At 36.3% G+C, this 20935-nt stretch overlaps 1 protein-coding gene across 1 annotated transcript in view; it reads left to right on the top strand.

Moving 5' to 3' along the window:
- ctdp1 (CTD (carboxy-terminal domain, RNA polymerase II, polypeptide A) phosphatase, subunit 1) overlaps positions 1–10466 on the top strand; it is a 137431-nt gene extending 126965 nt beyond the window's left edge. The window contains exon 13 of the mRNA XM_079829510.1: positions 8376–10466. Coding sequence (XP_079685636.1) covers positions 8376–8535 — 160 coding nt within the window. The 3' untranslated portion in view covers positions 8536–10466. The remainder of the gene's footprint in view (positions 1–8375) is intronic.
- Positions 10467–20935: the final 10469 nt, after the last annotated feature.

Raw genomic sequence — 20935 nt, 5'->3', positions numbered from 1 at the left:
CAGCATGTCAAGTGTGACGGTATGTTTTTTCAGGGTCGCTTCTCTCTGAACTGATTAGTGCAAAGCTGTGTGATGTTTTTCAGCGGTTAAGGCTTAGATTTATATACTGTTCACTACCGGTCAAAAGTTTGGGGCTTTGATGTGTTTTTGAAATAACTCTCTTCTGCTGACCGAGGCTGCATTTATTTCATCAAAAAGACAGAAACATTATTATAATTTAAAATAACTCTGTTCTGTTTTAATATTATTTTAAAATGTAATTTATTCCTGAGATAGAAAACCTGAATTTTCAGCATCATTACTCCAGTCTTCAGTTGTCACATGATCACATGATATACTGATTTGCTGCTCAAGAAACATTTCTTATTATTGTAGAAACGGTGATCTTTTTTATCAGGATTCTTTGAATATAAAGTTCAAAAGAACATTTGAACATTTATAAATATCTTTACTGTTTACTTTTGTACAATTTCAATCAATTTAATGCATAATTTCTAAATAAAAGTATACATGTCTTAAAAATACAAAACAACAAAACTTACAAACAGTAGTGTATTTATAGAAAAAAGTTATTTGGTCATTATACTCACTTAACATCCACTTCAGGAAGCCTCCTAGCAGAATGACAGGAGAGAGAGTGATGGAGAGGGATAAAGCCATAAATTAAAGTGACATTGGATTTCCAAAAGTGTGTTGTAAACACAACCATTATGCATATCCCTTCCTTACCAATTTTCTCTTGCTACTAGCAGTTACATGTTGAAAAAAATAAACTTGCCTAAAACCACCATTCTGTCCTTCTGCTGCATTGCAAACATTGCTACTTTCTATATTTATCAGAATCGCCGACTGAGCACAGTGTGGTTGAATTAATTACAAGTTAATGGAGCCATCTTAAAATCACTGAGCCTTAAATCTGTTACATAGACCTGCTACAGCCATCAGAGCTTCAGGTCTGTCCACAAGACTCCTGTAGTTTGCTGCAGTACTTTAATAGAGACCGTACAGCACTTTCTGACATCCTGCCGTTTAAAGAACTTCTAGTGATCCAGCTGACTCAGAATGAGGATTTAAAGTTAGGGACCAGATGAAATAGTTTAACAAAATTATATCCTGTGTTGACATATATCCTGTTCACACATAATGTTGCATCAAAGATCATTCTGCACTTAAATGTGTCATCAATATTTGGTCCAGTTGTATCCGCAAGGATGCAAAAAATGGATCAGAAATGACAGTAAATACATATATAATGCTACAAAATATTTCTATTTCAAATAAAGGCTGTTCATTTGAACTTTTTCAACAAAGAATCCTGTATAACACAATATATCAGTTTCCACAAAAAAATCAAGCAGCACATCTGTTTTTAACATTGATTACAATAATACATTTTTATTGACCAATTAGAATTATTTCTGTAGGATCATGTGACACTGAAACCTAGAGTAATGGCTTCAGCTTTGCCATCACAGGAATAAATTACATTTGAAAATATATTCAAATAGAAAACAGTTATTTTAAATTACATTGTCACAATATTATTGTTTTTACTGTATTTTTGATCAAACAAATGCAGCTTTAGTGAGCATAAGAGATCTTACTGACCCCAAACTTTTAAACAGTAGTGTAGATGACCCCAAAACTAACGCACGTGGACTAAAAGCTACAAACATTGATTTTGATGGGTGCTCACAGAGGAGGAAAAGCAGTGCTGCAGTGATGATGCTTGTACATTTAAACTCTTTTTATAATTTTTTTTTTTTTTTTTTTAGCTTTGTGCTTAATTGACGCAAAAGCTCTCTTTGATCTATTTTTCAGTTCAAGCTACAATCCCAACATAAGCTTTTCCCAAGTAATTGATGGGCCACAGTACTCAAAGTGTATGCAGTCTGTCTTTGTGAATGCTACGGTAAATAAAATCCATGATGTCTGAAATGATCTTCTGAATGGTGATTGGGAACATTCATGCCTCATTCTTAGTTAGGCTAGTCTTCGCTCATTCTGACCTCATCTTCACACTGATTCTTTAGGATACATCAGGAAAAAATGTGACACTTATTGACCAGCGCCTTTCTACTACATGCATGTATGACCATCAATTACCCTCCCTCCATCCTCAATCAATACACCCCATCACGCTGCTTAACACGCGGCTGTATGAGAACGAATGAAGCCATGTGGGTTTAATCGAACACACATCATTAAACCTCCAGGGTTTATTGAATGCCTCTTTTGTGGCTTTAAAAGGATAGTTCAGCCAAAAAAAAAAACGTTTTTCATCGTTTACTCACCTTTCTTCAGTTTTTTTCATTATTTTGAGTTCCACAGATGAAAGAAAATGCAGGTTTAGAACGACACAAAAACAAGAAAATTTGTTTTCTCTTTGCTTTTTTTATATATATATATATTTTTTTTTTCTCACTGTCTTGTCCTTCCTTATTTGTCTTTTTCTCCTCGTCACTACACTCTCTCTCGGCTGTGAGGGCTCTGTTCTGTTTAAATCTTTCAGGTGCATTCAGAGGGAACAAACTCTGAGCCGGCTGAGTTTCAACAGCTCTGCAGTCACATCCTCCTCCCACAAGCCCATTCTCTCATTCTCACAGCCTTTGTGCTTATGTAATCTGTTGCTTGTAGACAGTGAAAGACAGAGTGAACGAGACAGCTTGTAAGAAATAGGAATATTCCTTTATTTTTTTAAAGCCGCTTTGCCATTAGCGGCATGTCTATTTGCAGTTTAAAAAGAAACCCTCCATCTGTCCTGCTGGTTTTCCAGCCTGACAGCAATATTCCCAAATGGGGAAAGTGGCCTTTCTTGAAGCATCTAAAACATGCATATTATTTTCAGATGTGTTGTGTGGGGTGTTGAGTCAGCGGGGTCACGGACAGCAGTTGGTGGGTGAGAGCTGAGGTGGTGTCAGAAAACTCTCCAGACAAATCAAGAATATAGCAATTCTCTGTAGTCTGAAGTGTCACAATTTACACATTTTCTGTAGTTGATACCAATACTAGTAAAATCTGTAGTCTGAAGTGTCACTATAACAAATTTTCAGCAGTTGATACCAATACTAGTAAAATCTTGTGGTTCTCAGTATTTCGGTAACTATTTTATTTCAATTTGGTTTTTTTTAGTTTAACTATTTAAAAATAAATATAAACTGCATGAAATAAGTTAATTATTATTGCTATTACAGCCCTCCCTTTACAATGAATGAAGCTGATATCACTTTAGTTCAACCACATTGCAAGCTCACTGAGTGAATGAAAACTCCCATTATAATAAAAAAAAAAATCTGTCTATACTGCACAATGGATCTCTTATTTACATTGTGTTTATACTTTTTTGTTTATAACACAACGATTTGCGAACATGCAGAGCTCACGCTGAACAAACTCTAGGGTATTGAGCTGATTCTGACTAACTTAAATGTTTCTGATTGGCCATTGCGCTCACATGCTCAACAAACATGTCTGTGATTGGCTATAATGCTCAACGCTGCAAAAACATGTTGTAAATAGAATCCGTTGAAGCTCTTCACAGAGCGCTCACACAAATATTGGTATTGAGCCAGTACTTGTTACTACTGGTTCTGTAGAAAGGCTGATATCGTTACATTTTTAAGAATTAAGTGATTTTAAGTATCACCTTGGTGCCGAAGTGCAGGTGCTTTTGACACTTTAGACTGCAACCAAAATGTTGCATTTTGCTACCTTTTTTCCTGCCAGTGTGACTACATTTTGTTTGAGGTCACACTGGTGCCACCAGCACGTTGCCCATCTGAAAAGATCTGCTTTAACTGTTGCATATGAGAAGCATCAAATGGTTACTCGTTCGGACTAATAGAAGACAGCGCAGTGAGCTCAGAACAGGTTTACTTGTGGGCAGTTCTTGAGTATGTGATGCCACACAGCGAGAAAGTGTTTGAATTCGCCACAGAATTAATAACATCGCTGCGAGATCTAGTGGGAAGCATTTCAATTTAGCATAGCATTCTCTGTTATAAACCAACTCTAACTGTAACCATGGCCATTTGCATTATTCATCTAAGGGTTCATACAACCATTTAAGAGTGAAATTCAAGCACTTTTCAAGGGCTTTCAAGTGCTCCACACTTTTGCCAGCTCTTCAAAGCTCTAAATATTATCCAATTTTAATGTGATGATTTGTAAAACTAAAAGTTTAAAGATGTAGGAAAAACTAAAACTTTTATTTTTAAAAAAAGACGTGAAATAACACTATAACCAGTAGATGGCGACATAGGAGCACTGATTGACTTATCCATTTCCATTCCCTAATGTATGGAAAAAAGTAAGGTCACAAAGTCTCATGAAAAACAAAAACTTTTTTTAAAATTGACTGAACAGAAAACAAGTAAAGAGTGCTTCTTTTTTAATCACTGAAGCTGTCGGTCAGTTCAATATGATATAGCGCTACCAAATCATCTGTAAAACTTAGTGGCACCAGTGCTACTGCTCTCAAGTGTTAGTCTGGAGCCCTGCTTTGGATAACAGCATTTACCAAATGCATAAATGTGAATGTTCTGGATATTCTTCAAAATCTCAAACTTCTTACACAAGTTCCAGGAGTCAGCACTCTATAGGTTTATCAGTCCACCAGAAAACTCACGTTTGCAAACCTGCTACAATTAGCACTTCAAAAGAATGTAAAAATCTTGTGTTTTGCTGAATAGGCTGTCCGTGAACATCCCCCAGAATAATTACACTGCCATGTTATGATGAAAATATAATGCATGTGTGTTGAACTATGTTTGTTTATGTGCGTGAGGTGAAATTATGCATAGGCTTCTTAACCCAGTCAATTTACTTTTTGTTTTGTGCTAAACAAGAGGATAATTTAAAACTTGAATAATTATATGATTTATAATGTATTTGCTTTCAGACAGGCCAAAGTATGGAAACCATTGATATTATAATTTCACTCGTTTTTTTTTTTTTTTTGGTTTTCAGTTTAGATTTACTGATTTTCATTTTATTTTTCATTTAAATTTTTCCTTGTATTATATTTTTTTAACTTTAAGAGTAACTGAACTTGCAAAACTTTGCAAATATAAGCCATTTATTTTAATTAATAGAAGCCATTATATTTGTGTTGTCCTTACAAGTTTCACATTATTTGTTAGACTTCAGAGAGGAATCAAGCATTGATTGAAAATATAACAACTAAAGTCCTTTTTTATGCAAAAAAACGATTTTTCATTTCATGTATGTTTTTGTTGGTTAGTTTATGCTTTCATGAAAGTTTTATTTAATGATGATAACCTTGATGAGCTCCCATGTGCAGTTTTCATCTGTTTTATTACCTTCATATTCTTCTTTATTCTTGGTGTTATAGCTGATGATTTACCTACATTAAATATCACTTTATAAAGAAAATGACTGTGGAATAATGGCATTCTGAATAACAGCGCTGTGCTTTGGTCTGTGGTTTGATCGAAGATGTAAGAGTCAAATCTGTGTGGTGAATCACTGCAGTTTGTGCACATGCATGATAATACTGCAATGCTCAAAGGGCTTTGAGAACTTTGTGAGACAAACTTCATGTTTTTATTTCTTATAATTATGATAGGTACATGGACACAGAAATTATGTTAACGCAATGTTGAGCCTCTTTTCCCCCGTATTCAGTCCATAAATATCAAACACAGTCTTTTCCATTGTCAGGTTAACTTTCTTTCCTAATGTTTTCCATTTTCTGTCTTTTCTTTGCTTTTTATCTTTTATTCATGTAGTCAGGCTGGTTCTTTATCAGCAGGTGGTAGTGGATTCATCATTACACTAAATATGAGACACATACTGTCCAGTGATCAAAGCAGCTGTCTGTACTATCAGCAGATATAATGACAGCCAACGCTTATTTAGCTCTGGCAGAGCATTATTATATCTTCTTCAAAACTTACTTACAAGGTAGTTGTGTGTGTATGTCAGTGTCAATACGAATGGCTTTCAAGCATGTGAAGCTGATGTTTCTAACATGTTACTCCAGGGTGCATTATAGGAATAGTCTTTCCAAACCTGTATTCAATTCTTTCCATCATGGAGCACAACAACACCATTAAAGTAAATGCTAAGACTCCTTCTCTATATTCCAAGTCTTCTCAAGTCAAGTGATAGCTTTGTGTGACATGCAGACAGAAGTCTAAAGCGAAAGAGCTTCAGTGAACATTCAAAAATAACAAATTAATTATTTTTCTGTTCACACAAAGTTATCATATGATTTAAGACTGCTTTTAATACTTTGCATGCATACATCATATAGACCACTTTTATGTTGATGGAATGTTTTTTAAAAGTTTTTTATGCTTACCAAGGCTGCATTTATTTATTTATCAAAAAGTAAAAGCAGTGAAATATTAAAATAGAATATGGTTCTTTTAAATTGTAATATGTTTTAAAACTTAATTCCTGTGATGCAAAGCTGAATTTTTAGTATCATTACTTCTTATTTGCTGATTTGGTACTCAATAATTTTTTTTTATTATTATCAATGTTAAAAAATATTCTCCAGTGTGTTTTTAATAAACGTGAATTTCTTTTAAAAGAAAAAAAGTCTTACTTACTGAACGGTAGTGCATATTCTTCCAGGTAGAGCAGTGATTGATGGGTCTTTGCTCTTTGTGACAATTAGCATTAAACTGAATTCTTTGCTCAATCAATAGGCCATCCCATTTTAAATGAATCATTACTCAGGATTCTGTGTTTATGAGAGCAGTATTCATGCGCAGAGGCTGAGAGCAGAACAGTGTGTCACCTTACTGTCAATGGAAATACAGATTCATGAGAGAGGATGCGCTCTCTTTTCAATGCCTGTCCATATTTTCTGTCATAGGCTGTGTGTTTGTAGAGGCATCAGGGAGGCATCAGATGTGTTCCTGTATTCGCATTATTTGTGGTAGAATAGTGTTTCCTTCAATGAATCCAGTATTTGATCAATTAGGGCTGTAGAATTCCGTCTATGGCGGGAAAGCATTGTCTCATACTGTAAATGACGGGAAATTCCATTAAATGGGGAAGGAGTTGGTGGTGAGTGAAAGAAGCTGCTTAACCTTCAGAAAATGTTGTTTGCATACCTCAAAAGGTCAAAATGCAACATTAAACATTACATTATAAACGTTACATTTATTTAATATAATCATCAGGAATGTCACCATTTAAAGCAGTCTTAGTAAGATATTTAAGCCGTCCATGTAAGATATTCAAATAATTTCAATTGATGTATATCTACAGTATTTATGCAGTTTCACGTCAGGGTCATGATCACCATGTTAGGGTTTTTGATAATAAATAAGTGATATTTAGTTGTGATAATGACAGATTTGCCATGATGTGGCATTTATTTTTTGCCCAAAAAAAGTGTTGATTTGTACGATACATTTGTCTATGTCTGCTGTTATTGCCAATGTTTTATTGGTATAATCAGATGACAGGGAGGAAGATGCAAATAAAACATAGGCAATAACGGTGCATAGACAAATGTATTGTACAAATCAGTCTAGATGTCTGCACAAGGTCTGCGCTCCCTCAAGATTCTTCCGCTATAAATTGACATACATTTTGTCCTGCTCCAGTCTGCAACTTTCACCTTTTCACCTCCGCAAAAGTCTGCAAAAAGAGGTCTCCACAGATTTTGGGTCCCCGTCTACTGTCTCAAACTGTGTTTTTCATTTCACACACACACTATACTTAGGATCTCAAGTGCCAGACTTACAGTATGTGTTGTATGTTAGCATCTTGCTGCATTTGTCGCGAATGTGCTTTCCATCGCTGTAAACAAGATATTAAGCAGACAGTCTACTAATAGTCTAATGAGAGTTAGTTGACATTTAGTTTCAATTAAGTTGTGTCTAGTTAGTAGAATGTCTAAAGAGGACCATCGAGATAGTTCTCGCTTCCAAGAACATGACATTTGTTCTTTTAGTGCTTTTAAACAAACAGTTGTTAAAAACAGTTTGTTCCCTATTCTTGGAGAGTGCCATTTACATGGTTAAGTTGTTTCAAAGTTGTAAATAAAACTCTAAAATTGAAGTACATTTTAAAAGGAAATCTATTTCAATATTTCTGCTTTAAAATTTCATGTTCAATTAAATTAAATTTACTAGGAATTTCTAAGTGAACACAGCTTCAAAGTAAATCCTACACCAATTTTTGTAGGTGTAGGATGCCATTTTGTAGTTTTGAGACGCACCAGACTCCTGGCACCTGCCTGTGAGACGCGTGACAGAACGCTGCAACCAGTCACTGTCAACAATTCTCAACACGTAACCCTGGCAACCAGACCACTATGAACAGCATTTCTCTCTAAAATTCTTTGAATAACGAGCATCACTCACCTACGCCTCTGTATTTTCTACCTTTAGGGGCTACAAAAGAAAACTGGAAGAGGCCAGAGATGATAATGACAATGATGATGATTGTGGCGGCTCCAGTAAAGACTCCAATGAGGATGAGGAGGGCAGCAGCTCAGAGGCCGATGAGATGGCCGCTGCACTAGATGCGGAGCTAAATGATTTCATGTGAGCTGATTGGACGACAATGCTTATGAACTTATCTGTTCTCATAAGGTACCTGAGACAAAACGTGTGTTCGTGTCGCTGTTATACAGCGCAAGTAAGTGTGCGTGTGTGTGTGTGTGAATAAAACAAAGGGGTTTACAAAGTAGATAGATATGTACAGATAGCGTTTTAGTAGGACAAGTTCAACACAAAGTTGTTTTATTGTGAATTTACAGTACGTAGTGGTGTGGGAAGTAGAGCTTCTGTGTCTGATGTTTTACTTATTTTGTTCCAGTTTGAAAACTAATTTTTATATAAATGAAAATTAAATATTTCAACTAATTGGTGATGAATGCCAAAGAGTCTGAAGCGGGCCTGCAGCTGAGACCTCTGCTCATGGACACCTTGGAGGGGTTTATGGTCCTCACCAGCAGTCAAACTCAGACGTCCGAATGTGTCCTATGTTGTCTGTTTCCTTTTGTTTTGTGCGTCGTCCAGAGCCGTTGACGCCCCTGTGTGTGACTGACACTGTGCTTCACCAATCCCAGAATACCAGCACCTTTAGACACGTCCACAGCCACTATTACCAAAAAACTCACAACTGCTAGACAATGTGAAGAACTGGTGAGAATGGGAATTGTAAAATGAGTTCATCGGTATTACGTTTGCAACAGCAAATTTCCCATTTTGTGATTGGCTTGTTACAATTGTTAGCATCTTAATGAAATAGTTCACAAAAAATAGGTGTATGATTACTCACCCTCATGTCGTTGCAAGCCTGTGTTTTATTTTTTTCCAAGAAACACGAGATGTCAGAATGCCTGAGCAACCGTTTTTTAAACAATGCAAGTGGATGATAATAATGGTATGTCACAGTGCAAAAACAACCATCCATATTTCAGGTGTCCTGAAGGCATAATAACTTTAGATGAGGAAAATCATTATTTACTTTAAATATATGGCTGTTGATGCAGGTTTTATATCATGCTGGTCACAAGACTGAAGAGTCTATTTCAGAGCTTTATGGAGAGGAATATTATGTTGCTCATATATATAAGATATTATATGCATGTGTTCTTCTTGGAGCGTGACATCACAATCCACTGTTGCTACAGATATTTTTGTTACACTTGAGCTGCTCAGACATTCTGCATCTTCATTCATGTTTCACAAAGGACAGGAAATAACACTTTGGAACGGCATGAGCAGGAGTAAATGTTTGTGTGAACTGTTTCTGTAACTACCTACAAATTGATACTTGTGACCTTTGCTGGTCCTAATATGACATTGAAATGCCACTTTTAACTCTGTGATGATGTCACAGCGTACAGATATCATCATCTTCATTTGGCTTCAGGTGCTGATAGTGAACACTGTGGCGGCGTTAAACCGGGTGTTTGGCTGGCTCTCGTGCCACCCTGAACCATCACTGTACACACTGATCAGATCTGGACCTGTAGGCGTTAAGACTTCTCGTTTAAGACCAGTTTTTGAGTCAGCACTAAACTGGTTCTAGGTTTGCTGCTTGAACGACTAGACGTCCAGATCTAACTCAGTTTCAAATGTTTCTCAGAGGTTTGTGCAGTTATGGAACCTGTTGTTTTTGACTGATGGATTTTCTTTCATTTTCATCGTGTTGATGTTGTTTTCAACAATGTGTAAAGTATTTGTACATTATATTTCGTACTTGATCAAGAAAAGGCTTTTCATTTAATAAAGATTTGTTTTATAAATCAGTGTTTTCAGGTTTTTTTTTTTTTTTTGTATTGTTGAATGCAGTGTTTTGTGTTATAACATCAGTAAAAAATCATGCAGTAGCACTGATGAACTCAGTTATGTTGTAAAATAATAAGTTAAGATAACTCCAAAAACTTGAGGCAAACAGCTTGAGGACTTTGGTTAGTCTCAACTTGTTTTAAAATGTGTTGTATCAACAAATTTCAAGTTGGTCTATGCAAACATTAAAAAATAATGTTTTAATTTATGGATTTTACATTACATAATGGAGATATAGAACTTTCAGTAACACTATTTTACAGTTTCCTTGTTCACATGTTACGTGTATTTACTGTAGTAATAACTATAAATTATGGATAATTACATGCAACTAACCCTAAACCAAACCCCAATCCTAACCCTATAGTAAGTGCATGTAGTTAATTATTATTACACAGTTCTTAAATGCATAATTACACTATAACACTGGCACCTTAAAATAAAGTGTAACCGAACTTCCTTAGTTTGTATAACTTGTGTATCAGTTAGACAAACTGTTAAGCAAACTGGAAAGGTTTTATTGATTTAAAGCCAGTTCACACCAAGGACGATAACTATAACGATAATGATATAGTTATAAAAAACGTTCTCAATATTAAAGAATAGCAGAGTCCACACCACAACTATAATGATAACTACACAGAGAAACGATATTAGACTCACTTTCAGATTTTTTTCCCCCATCTGATCAACGATAAAAACAGTGACAGTCAATTAGAATCTATCCTGCTTTAAACTGCAGTGAGCACTTTGAATAAACTGAACGATATTGCCCGCTGGTGTGGACACTAATATAGTTATCGTTATCTTTATATAGTTAATGTTCTTGGTGTGAATGGGCCTTATATACACAAAACAACTTGTATACAGTATATGCGTCAAAATCTGCGGAGCTAAAACATGAGTCTGAATAACAAACATTTATGTCATGAGTTTTTTGAATGCTTTAAAAAAAAAAAAAAATTATTCAAGTGCATCATCAGTGATCATACTGACCCTCACCATCAAACTTGAAACTGCAAGTTTTTGCTGTTTAATATTTTAAGTTGTTCAAACTTAAAGCCACTGTCTGTAACTTTTTTGTCTTCAAGATTTACAAAAATTATATAATGAGAATGTACAACATGAATTAATTTTCCAAACCGTGTTTTTGTCTTACCCTGAATCATTACGGTACACTTATAATAAGTCTTTATATTGGGACTATTTCAGACCGTTCTGGTAGAAACGGCTGCGGAGGAGCACAGTCCCTGTGTGACTCGCTAGAGAGTAGTGATGGGAAGTTCGGTTCTTTTCCGTGAACTGGTTCTTTCGGACAGTTCGTTTCAATGATCCGTTTAAAAAAAAAAAACGGTTCACCGGTTATTTTACGTCGTCACGTAATGACGTCATTTCTATCATCCCGGCGGATGAAAATACATTAAAACAATATAATTCATATAAAGTAATTTGTAATCATAACTTATTATAATAATAATAAGTATCGTCATCATCATCTTTGATAAGTTCTTACATTTACGTTTTGCAAAAGCACTCAATACAGCCACTGTCATGCAAACGCGGATGTCACGGATTAAAATAAATTTACAATGACATAACATAAATTTACACAAGTCCTCGTTTCACCCGTGCTCATATTATCAGCACAGCATCTGTTGTCCGAAAGAAACGGTTCTCGATTCTGTACTGATGACTCGACAACCGCTGTATCAGTGTATAAGTGTGCTGGGCTGAGAACTGCAGCAAGCTGAATGTAGTCTATATCAAAACTACTGTTTTGATTAATACATTTTAAGATTAATATCAATTATTTAGAAATTAAATAAGCTGCTCCTGAAAATATCATGCATTATTGATAAAACAAATAAATGTTTAGTTTTACCGTTTTACAATCCATGCATTGTGTTTCCAAACTTTAAAATAATGCAGTGATAAGACATCAATTATGTGATGAACATGCTTCAAAGATTATTAATTTTATAGAAACCTGCATTTCGTTCCTCTTCTGTACAAATGACACGTATTATCAGCTCATCGGTTCTTCTCAGTATCGAACGTGTTTGAAAGAAACGGTTCTCCATTCTGTACTGATGATCCTGTAGTACACCCATGCCCAGCTCATCGGATCATCGGTTCTCATCGAACGTGTCTCAAAGAAACGGTTCTCGACTAAACTTACTGGATGTGTGATTTTAACTTTTTGAATCGCTTCAGTAGTCATTCAACTGGCCACTGTGTTGGGGAAAATCAGTCTGGACATATCCTTTCTCTGTGATCTTGTTACATCCACCTGCTCGAAAGCGTTCAATAAAACACACTAGTCTTTCAGCGCGGTGAACACATCTTTACTGTCAACTAGCACATCTGGAATACTGAAGATGTCGATTTAAGGTGCAGTTGAGGGGATGAGTTTCTCAAATGTCTGAAAACACTCTAGTGACTTTGGGGTTTTTGCTTAAGATTTATTGACTTGTCTTTATGTGTGAATCACTGCAGATCCCACAGCTACACTGCTGTATGTCTTGAGGTTGTGTGGAAATCTCGTCTCACGGCACTGAAGTAATCCTGAGATTACGGATTAGATACCTCAGTAGGCTTTTCAGTCAGCTCATCCTCTTTGAATAATCATATAATCCCACTAATCTTTTAATTGTCATCAATGAGATTAATATTAGCTGTATTTTCTCCCAGTTTGAATATAATTAAAAGCTCAATGTGAAATCTCAATTTTTCTCTATTCAAACGTCTTCCAATTGAAGTGCTGCCTTTAATATATACTTGTTACTTAGATAAAATACAATATATATATATATATATATATATATATATATATATATATATATATATATATATATATATATATATATATATATATATATATATATATATATATATATATATATACACACAACATTATGACACAATATTATTGTGTTCGTCCCCCTTTTGCTTCCAAAACAGCCCTGACCCATCGAGGCATGGACTCCACTAGACCCCTGAAGGTGTGCTGTGTTATCTGGCTCTAAATATGTTAGCAGCAGATCCTTTAAGTCCTGTAAGTTGCTAGGTGTGGCCTCCATGGATCGGACTTGTTTGTTCAGCACATCCCACAGATGCTCGATTGTATTGAGATCACAATACAATCAACATCTCAAACTCATTGTTGTGCTCCTCAAACCATTCCTGAACCATTTTTGCTTTGTGGCAGGGCGCATTATCCTGCTAAAAGAGACCACAGCCACCAGGGAATATCGTTTCCATGAAAGGGTGTACATGGTCTGCAACAATGCTTTGGTAGGTGGTACATGTCAAAGTGACACCCACATGGATGGCAAGACCCAAGGTTTCCCAGCAGAACATTGCCCAAAGCATCACACTGCCTCCGCCGGCTTGCCTTCTTCCCATAGTGCATCCTGGTGCCATGTGTTCCCCAGACAAGCGACGCACACGCACCCGGCCATCCACGTGATGGAAAACGTGATTCATCAGGACACCTTCTTCCATTGCTCCGTGGTCCAGTTCTGATGCTCACGTGCCGGATCAGCATGGGCAGTCTGACTGGTCTGCAGCTATGCAGCCCCATACGCAACAAACTCTAATGCACTGTGTATTCTGACACCTTTCTATCAGAACCAGCATTAACTTCTTGAGCAATTTAAGCTACAGTAGCTCGTCTGTTTGACCCTGTCGCCGGTTCACCATTGTTCCTTCCTTGGACCACTTTTGATAGATACTGACTGCTGAAGACCGGGAACACCCCGCAAGACCTGCAGTTTTGGAGATGCATTTTTACACATCAACTTGGGGCAACTTGAGGGCAAAATGTTCACTTGCTGCCTAATATATCCCACCCACTAACGTGTGCCGTGATGAAGAGATAATCAGTGTTATTCACGTCACCTGTCATAATGTTATGCCTGATCGATGTATAAACTGTGTTTTTTTGTTTTTAATCAAGCCAGGTGCGATATATTTTAAGGATAATGTATTTTTTTGTATATATGTATTTTATATGTATTTAAGCAAATCATTTCACAAAAATAACTTTAGAACTATATAAACTACCAATAAAAAGGTTTAAGTGATTGTAATGTTTTTGTAAGAAGTCTTATGCTAATATGCTTACCAAGGATGCATGATATTTTATTAAACCGTAATATTGTGAAATATTAGGACAATTCAAATAACTGCTTTCTATTTTAATATAGTTTGAAATGTAATGTATTCCTATCGTGGTAAAGCTGAATTTTCAGAAGCCAACTCCAGTCTTCAGTGTCACATGATCCTTCTGAAACTATTTTAATATGCTGATTTGGTGCTCAAGAGCATTACTTATTATTATCGGTGTTGAAAACAGTTGTAGATGCTATATTTGATCCAATGCCATGACATTTCAATATTTTAAGAGTATAGCTAAAGTATCCAAGAAAATTTGAAATATTTCCTAATTTATTTGAGACAGATTGAGAGCTTCATTTAGCTGGTGAATCTGTACTTTCACCCATTTAGCACCATAAATTCATATGCTTTTAAAAATGCTATAAATATGCTTTATGTCATAGATCTTTGTTTGGCTCTCAGAGACATGGTGAGTGTGCATGAACCCATTCTTTTGCTGGTTTTTTTGCTCACTCATCGTCTGTTCTCCGGGGTTTGCTGTGAGAAAGGTCAGCACAGTCCAGCAGAAACAGCTGCTTTATGTTTTGACTGACAGCTGTATGAATGGAGCTCTGTGAATTGCTTCTTCTCATCACTGATTTTCTGCCATGTTAGTTTGCCAGTTTGCACTGGGGAAATATTATGAATGAAGCTGAAAAGCCAATAAAATGTTTTTGTGTGTGTTGTTGATTGGCAGGTGAGGGCCAACTCTTCTGTCATGTACATTGGCAGTGTAGCAGTTCCCTGGAACAGAAATGATTTGGACAATTATATGTTTTGCTGTCTGATTTTCTATTTCTGAATTTTGCGATTGGGATTGGGTTTTATGTATGGCTTTTCTGTAATAATATTGCTGACAATTTAGTCATTTACTGACAAACTAGTTACATACATATATATATATATATATATATATATATATATATATATATATATATATATATATATATATATATATATATTACCCAATTTAATAAAAAAAAACAGCTGGTAAACTTCCGCTGGTAAACAAAAACTTGCTGGTAAATCACCTTTTGCGATAATATTAAGTAGTATTCAAATCATCATAGATGGAAGGGAAACTTAAAGGGTTAGTTCACCCAAAAATGAAAATTCTTTCATTTACTCACCCTCATGTCATTCCAAACCCATAAGACTTTCATTCATCTTTGGCACACAAATAAAGATATTTTAAATGAAATCTGAGAGCTCTGTCCCTCCAGTGACAGCTACTCAACTACCATTTTGACGCTTCAAAAAGTTAATAGAGATCGTAAAAATAATACGTATGAATCGAGCAGTTTGGTCCAAATTTTCTGAAGAGAATCGATTGCTTTATATGATGAAGAGATTGAATTTAGACTTTTATTCACATGTAAACATTGATCAGCGAACATAAACAGAAGCCCAACCATACTTTCTTGATGTGAAAGAACAAACTTCATTGGTTCTTACAGAAGCTCAAACGAGCTGCATAACACAAGAATGAACCTCATTGGTTCTTGCGGAAGCTTCAACGAGCTGCATAACACAAGAATGAACCTCATTGGTTCTTGCAGAAGCTTCAACGAGCTGCGTAACACAAGAATGAACCTCATTGGTTCTTGCAGAAGCTTCAACGAGCTGCGTAACACAAGAATGAACCTCATTGGTTCTTGCAGAGGCTCAATCGTGCTACGTAACAAGAATGAACCTCATTGGTTCTTGCGGAAGCTTCAACGAGCTGCGTAACACAAGAATGAACCTCATTGGTTCTTGCAGAAGCTTCAACGAGCTGCGTAACACAAGAATGAACCTCATTGGTTCTTGCAGAGGCTCAATCGTGCTACGTAACAAGAATGAACCTCATTGGTTCTTGCGGAAGCTTCAACGAGCTGCGTAACACAAGAATGAACCTCATTGGTTCTTGCAGAAGCTTCAACGAGCTGCGTAACACAAGAATGAACCTCATTGGTTCTTGCAGAAGCTTCAACGAGCTGCGTAACACAAGAATGAACCTCATTGGTTCTTGCAGAAGCTTAAACGTGCTGCATAACACAAGAATGAACCTCATTGGTTCTTGCAGAAGCTTCAACGAGCTGCGTAACACAAGAATGAACCTCATTGGTTCTTGCAGAAGCTTCAACGAGCTGTGTAACACAAGAATGAACCTCATAGGTTCTTGCAGAAGCTTAAACGTGCTGCATAACAAAAGAATGAACCTCATTGGTTCTTGCAGAAGCTTCAACGAGCTGTGTAACAAGAATGAACCTCATTGGTTCTTGCAGAAGCTTCAACGTGCTGCATAACACAAGAATGAACCTCATTGGTTCTTGCAGAAGCTTCAACGAGCTGCGTAACACAAGAATGAACCTCATTGGTTCTTGCAGAAGCTTCAACGTGCTGCGTAACATGAGAATGAACCTCATTGGTTCTTGCAGCAGCTCAATCATGCTGCATAACACAAGAATGAACCTAAATGTTTTTTGCTGAAGCTCAATCGTGCTACGTAACACAAGAATGAACCTCATTGGTTCTTGCGGAAGCTTCAACGAGCTGCGTAACACAAGAATGAACCTCATTGGTTCTTGCGGCAGCTCAATCGTGCTACATAACACAAGAATGAACCTCATTGGTTCTTGCGGAAGCTTCAATGAGCTGCGTAACACGAGAATGAACCTCATTGGTTCTTGCGGAAGCTCAAACGTGCTGCATAACACAAGAATGAACCTCATTGGTTCTTGCTGAAGCTCAAACGAGCTGTGTAACGCAAGAGAATGAACCTCATTGGTTCTTGCGGAAGCTTCAACGAGCTGCGTAACACAAGAATGAACCTCATTGGTTCTTGCGGCAGCTCAATCGTGCTACATAACACAAGAATGAACCTCATTGGTTCTTGCGGAAGCTTCAATGAGCTGCGTAACACGAGAATGAACCTCATTGGTTCTTGCGGAAGCTCAAACGTGCTGCATAACACAAGAATGAACCTCATTGGTTCTTGCTGAAGCTCAAACGAGCTGTGTAACGCAAGAGAATGAACCTCATTGGTTCTTGTGGAAACTCAAACGTGCTTGTCAGGTGTTCTTCAAACTCAGGTATTATAGAAGAAAACTCAGAGCTGTTATCTTGACAAAAGAAGGTTGCATAAAGTATTTGATAAAAGGGTGCCAATAATTATGGCCAACGTGTTTTGGAGAAAAACATCTATTTCATAATGTGATTTACTCCCACTTTCAATTATTTTACTTCAGTGAAAGGTTAGAGTTGTGCTGTTTTTTTTGGGGGGGGGTTAATGATAGATCAAAAGGATAAACAATGTAGATTTATTTTTACAGCCATTCATATTTCATCATATTTCCCAGGGGTGACATTAATTCTTACCACAACTGTAAATTATGACAGAATAATGATGACTTTTAATAGGGTAAGTTTCTAAAAATGTAAAATATGTTGGATTCAAAAGTGTATTCTATTAAGTCCTCAAAATGTCACTTCAGCCAGGCAACCAAAGTTGCCAACCCCCTATAAAAATGCTATAAATTACAAGTTTTAGTCTTTTTTCTCTCAAATGTGTCACTTTGGTTTTCAGTGGCTTTGCATAGGATGTCATTTTTACATTAAACGAGCAAATGTTCTGATATGATTTATCTGTTAAATTTTTTACATCACAAAAACAGCTGTTTTAACAGGAGTGAGGAGACTTTATGTCCACTGTAGGGAATCAAGTAAGAAATTGTATGCTTTGTGCATTTGTGGATATTTGTTTGTTTGAATCTGGTTTAGTTATGACTATAAATGGATATAAATTCATTCAGTTACTCCTCCAGCATCCACAGACTAACTCTGTCTCTGTTTATCAGATACAACTGCCAGACAAATTTATCACAAAATGGTGGGTTATAGCGCTCCGTTCAGGACATTGTAAAGTCAGTGTCTTTGTAGTGTAATGAGCCTCTGTATGTTTCAAACATAAAAGACATGAACGTTTGCACATGATATGTAATGATGCCTCTGTAGGGTTTATGAGCAGAGCTTTTAGATATGCTGTCGGAGATCATAAAGTTGCAGAAACATTGAATAGATTCTGCAGTAGCTCGCTCGCAACCGAGAGTAGAAATAATGGTGAAAAATCAATTACCCCACCATCACTCATAAAGATAGTGAAATGGCCCATGGCTGTAATTTCCTGAAAAAAAGGACAATGGACTAATGAATTCAGAAGCACTGTTATCAATCCACTGCTTAAATTACACAAAAAATCATGTGTTTCAGGTCTTTCCCCCCTTCTGCCCATTGGAATTATGCATTTTGTAAACTAAAGACGTTTAGAACATATTTTTAGTATATAATTTGCATATATTTTGGCCAGAATTTTAAGTGGGTGTCTTTTTGTCTGGCTATCACCAGACCAAGCTCAATCTTTTAAAGGAACACAACACGCCGACTTTTTGGGACTTTAGCTTATTCACCGTCCTTATCCCCAAGAGTAAGTCCATACATACTATTCTCATTTCCGTGCGTGCATAACTCTGTCTGACGCACCCACCGCTAGCCTAGCTTAGCACAAAGACTGAAGGTAAACGGTTCCAGCTAGCCTACTGCTCAATAAGTGACAAAATAACGCCAACATTTTCCTATTTCCATGTTGTGATGTGTATAGTTACATTGTGTACTAAGTTGCGATTTTCTAGACCGATATGTCTAGGAACTACTCTGGGGGATACGGTGAATAAGCTAAAGTCCCAAAAAGTCGGCGTGTTCCTTTAAGATTGAACATTAGTCTGGGGAGTCTGCTTTGTATTTTCTAATGCACAAAAGGTGTGATCAATGGGCATAGTTCAAATGACTCTGTACGCAATTGGATAGTCTAGTTAAACCCGCCAATAGCGCGCCAGGTGGATAAGCTAGTTTGTGATTGTCCCTACAGATTTGTAATGGAAGCAGGATAGAAAAATCTACAGGTTTCCAGCCTGAGCCGCAGGGCAAAATCAAATTGCCAGCAGATCGGGCTAGGTTTACCCATTCTAGGTGTCTTTATGAATGATCACCATACTTTACTGTTATACAATAATGGAAGCATACCGTTTGTGATAACATAAGATTTGCTAACATGGCTTACATATACCATCTGCTGCTGCCAGGATTAATGTTCTTTCAAGGATAAAATGCCTGGTAAATGTCCTCAAAAGATGGCATTTTTCTTTTGAGAAAAATTTTCGAGACTTCCATTTAATAGAAAATTAGTTCATAAAGTGACTAAATCATGTCTTTATTCACTACTAAAAATGCTAATTACCAATTTGTGATTTTATGGATTTGAACAGACCCCTTCTGAGTATTAAACTTTGGTGTGTTACATTATGCTACAGCCATAAATGATTCCTCAAATACTTGAGAGAGATGTGCTGTTCAGACTTACTGCCAAAATATCATAAAGACTTGAGGGCTGTTTATTGAACCACCTACACTGTAAACAAAGGTTTAATTTTATTGGAAAAGACTGTTATTTGTTTTTAAAAGTTAAAAGTTACCTTTGGTGTAAAATTGTAAATGTTTTACAATTGCATTATAGGTAGTTTTACTGTAAAATAATGTCAAATTTATGGTTTTTGGAAGTGAAAATTAATTATAATTTAATTGATGGTAAAAAATTCAGTAAAGGGACATTTCCAGAAGTGCTTCTATTAAACACATTATAATTTGTGGTGTGAGGAAGGTGCAAAAACATGAATCTATTACCCCGGTACTAGCTTCAATACAATGGCTGCCAGTTTACTTTAGAATTAACTTCACATTTTTGTTTAAATCTTTAAATATTCATGGCTCCCCTTTATCTTTCACATCTGAGCCCACACAACCCTACTAGAGCATTGAGATCAGTAAATCTTGTGCCCAGAACAAGATGCAAACAAAAAAGTAATGGAGCTTTTGCAGTAATGGGTCTGAAACTGTAGAATGAGCTGTCTTTCTCCATTAGGTCTGCCCAGAATTTTATCAGCACATCTATTTTTGGTAGCCTATTACATTCTGAATTGTTCATATTTCGTATATGTTGCAATATGTGGCGTTTTATATTAAATGTGGTTTTATATATGTGTAAAGCACATTTTTATTGGTCGACTTTGGTTGTTTTATTGGCGCTATATAAATAAAAAGACAAGACAAGTTTCTTCTAGATTTATATCTTTTGCTGTTGTGTGTCAGTAGGAAATATCATTTTACATTTCCAAACATTCCTTTTGCCATTAATTGTAATAATCCAGTCAGATCTTTGTATGCAAGAGGAGTCTGACAACAGCGGGTGCTCCACACAGAGATCTGATCTTACCATCATCGAGTCCGTCTGTGGTTCCATAAAGAAGAAGAAAAAAACTGAGATGGACTAAATCCAGAAGAATGGCAAATCTGCAACGCTACAGTACTGTGAAAAGTGTGAAAAAACAAAAAGTACAGTTCAGTATGGTTCGCAGTTTTTGCCGTTTCCGCTGTCAGAAGTTGTGAATGGTACCTTA

This window comes from Gobio gobio (genome assembly GCF_949357685.1).
Source record: "Gobio gobio genome assembly, chromosome: 11".
Lineage (NCBI taxonomy): Eukaryota > Metazoa > Chordata > Actinopteri > Cypriniformes > Gobionidae > Gobio > Gobio gobio.
This window is presented reverse-complemented; position numbering and strand designations above follow the sequence as displayed.